The sequence below is a fragment of the Phaethon lepturus genome, unplaced genomic scaffold (assembly GCF_000687285.1).
Source record: "Phaethon lepturus isolate BGI_N335 unplaced genomic scaffold, ASM68728v1 scaffold25598, whole genome shotgun sequence".
NCBI lineage: Eukaryota > Metazoa > Chordata > Aves > Phaethontiformes > Phaethontidae > Phaethon > Phaethon lepturus.
The window spans coordinates 25,909-28,859 of NW_010555871.1; the positions used below are offsets into that span (position 1 = coordinate 25,909).

General features: G+C 40.1%; 1 protein-coding gene across 1 annotated transcript in view; it reads right to left on the reverse strand.

The window, feature by feature from the left end:
* The window catches only part of LOC104624840 (chromosome unknown open reading frame, human C9orf85), a 12,620-nt gene extending 9,700 nt beyond the window's left edge, over positions 1 to 2,920 (reverse strand). The window contains exon 1 of the mRNA XM_010292306.1: positions 2,762 to 2,920. Coding sequence (XP_010290608.1) covers positions 2,762 to 2,920 — 159 coding nt within the window. The remainder of the gene's footprint in view (positions 1 to 2,761) is intronic.
* Between the last annotated feature and the right edge of the window lie 31 nt (positions 2,921 to 2,951).

Genomic DNA, 2,951 nt, shown 5'->3' on the forward strand with positions numbered 1-2,951 from the left:
TTATCATCTGGGTCGTACTTAATGAGAGGAAAGAAATGGCGAAACAGATCAGTCATTTGGGTGTAAATATGAATCACTTTGTGGTTTACCATCTTATTATGATGGAATTCTGCATGTTCTCATTGAATGCTATTTGCTTTCATCTCTAGAACTACTCCAGCTTCTCTGTTGACTTATGTAATACACTTTACATAAAATGTATATTCATATAACATAATGTATATTCCTCAGCTCAGTGCCGCAAACAGGTGTTCTGGAATATACTATGTAAAGCAGGCACCCATAAACAAATGCCAAGATTCAATAACTAACAACACAGTGTGTCTTACCCTGTCCTGGCTCCTTCTTCTTCAGCTCATCCTAGGATGGAAGCTTTCCCAGCACTGTTGTAGGCAGTTACCCAAATACAGTAGAGAGGCAGTATACTTCACTGCAAGGGTATTTCACCTCAACTAGCCTATCTCAGAGTAATGCTGTAGTCAAGATTGATCATTAGAGGAAAGACAGATGGATCTTTCAGCATGTTCTGCAAGTAATCACATCTATGGTCTTTAAGATTAGAAAATGGATGCCACAGTGAGTGTCAGACAAAGAACACAAAATCTTTCAAGAAACCACAAAACAGCTGTATAATGACTGTCAGCAGGGAAAAGTCAAAAGACTATTAGATCAATTTCCTCTGCAGATACTGCTTCACTGAGAGAAGCAGCAGTAACACAGCAAATAACTACCTCAACTGCACCCACAGCACGACCTGAAGCTACTGTAGTTAATATTCAACATTGCTAATGCAGTGCACAAATGCAGTGGGATAAAAATTTTAAGCTAAAAAGCCTTCTGCAGCCTTTCAAGACAGTATTGCATTGGACGGTGTATAACAGTAGTCAAAGATAGGCTAAACACTTAAAAAAAAATATCAGGGATTTACAGAAGATTCACCCTCTTTCAGCAGCTCTGAGTATACTTTTGATCTACTAAGCTAGTGATAGGTGTAAAGGAAGACTGTGCCACTCCTGTATCAGTCTCTGTGATCAAATTGCTACTATTTCCTCTTTTCCCTCATCACACCCTGAACATCTGTGGCGCATCTGATCATTCAGGACTACACAAGACAGACATGCAAAACTGTCATCATTCAGCATAGCCTATGTCATAGTACCTAAACTATGACATTAATCACCACTTAACCTTTGTTAGTCTAACTTTTCTCCAAATCTCTCAAATAGCAGAGTCAGGCCTACTCATCATTATAAAGACCCCTGAGTACTCCTTAGCACTAGGATTTGTACATGACGGTATGCCAAAAGAAAAATGTGTTCTTTCCCTTTACCACACACTATCTAACCCTGTAATAGGAAGCACCTTCTTTAAGAAGCTTCTTCCCTCTGTTCAGAGATCTCCATGAACTGGAAGGCACAGAGAGAAAAGAAATCATTCACTAGAAACAGAAGGGAAAAAAGTTAATGCTCTCAGTGAATCTTGGCTACATTCAAAAGCTTTTTAAAAAATATATTCGAGTCCATGGTACTGTGTAGCCAGTTCTATCTGATATGAAATATTAAAAAATGGGAAGAAAAACAGCCATGTAGTTATTAAAGTAAATATTTCAGTCACAAAACTGATGCCAGAACTCAGTTTCTCTTTGAAGACTTTTCTGATAGACAACTCTCTAGGATATTTTTGTGTGTGTGTATGTGTAGAAGCCAGAGAGGAAAACACTCTCCTATCAGGGATCATGCAGTGACTCACAGGATAAAAAACACTGGCCTGCCTAAAGCCCCAGGAAAGTGGCCTGTTCAACTTGCAGAACCAGTCCTACAACATCAGAAAAAAAAAACAAAACCCAAACCAAAACCCAAACCTCCCTCTTTGGTGCCATTGCTCTAACTTAGTATTTTCTTCCCCTCCTCTCAGTTCTTTTTGACAACCCAGTCAGGTTCAGTTAAGGGGTACTGACATAACAGCAGTAGACTAGATAAGCCTCTCTAGAATGCTCATCTTGTGTTTTGTTTTATTAATCTCTTTCAGTTTAGCTTGTAAGACAAAACATCCCACTTTCATGTTGTTACTGCTCAGGCATACTGCTTTGGTCTCCATCCTCTCCCAAACTGCTATTATGTTACCACAACTACAAGCACACAGCACGTTCCAAGAATATATGGTAAACCATTACTTCTTCCCTCTTTAGAAACAAAAAAAAAAAACAACAATAGCCTTTTGTAACAATAGTGTGGAAAAATCAAACCATGATAACGTGTGTAGCAAAAGCACTGATAAAACAGCTAAAGACACCTTTCTATGTAACTACTCAGAAAAGCCCCTTAAGATTTTTTTAAAGCCTTAAAGCAAATATTAGTCTTTTTTAAGTTGTCTCAAAAGTAGGCAAAGCAAAACTTGATATTTATACGGATGACGGGGGCAGTTGTTCAAAATAAATTCTCCAGATGTTAAGATGCCTGAAGTAAGACCTCATAGTCACAAACTTCCGGAAGACCAAACACCTTTCAAGAAGTCACATGGATAATACTTCAGGGAACGTTTACTTGCTCCACTTGCTGCACAAAAGTAAATGCTTTATCTCAGTCTTACTGTTAATAATTCTTTGGCTTAACGAGGGCCTTCCACGTCATAAATACGATGCACGTATCACGCAATGTATTTGCTTATGCAACAGCCAAAGACACGGCGCCAGGTGATAGCTGGCTGAAATGGCTTCTTATGGATTAGTCCCCGAGCACCACAGTGAACCTTTTGGACAGACCTGGGCTTTTCCACCGCTAAAATGCGGAGGTTTCTCGACTTCCGCTACTGTATGACTTCGTCCACGATCCTGAAACTGTTCAGGACCCTCCACCACAGGACTGCACAGGATCAGGCCACCGCTTCGTCCGTGCGCCCAGCAGGCCACAGCGGCTCCCATTTACACTAAACGCCATCAAATCCCTTCCGCC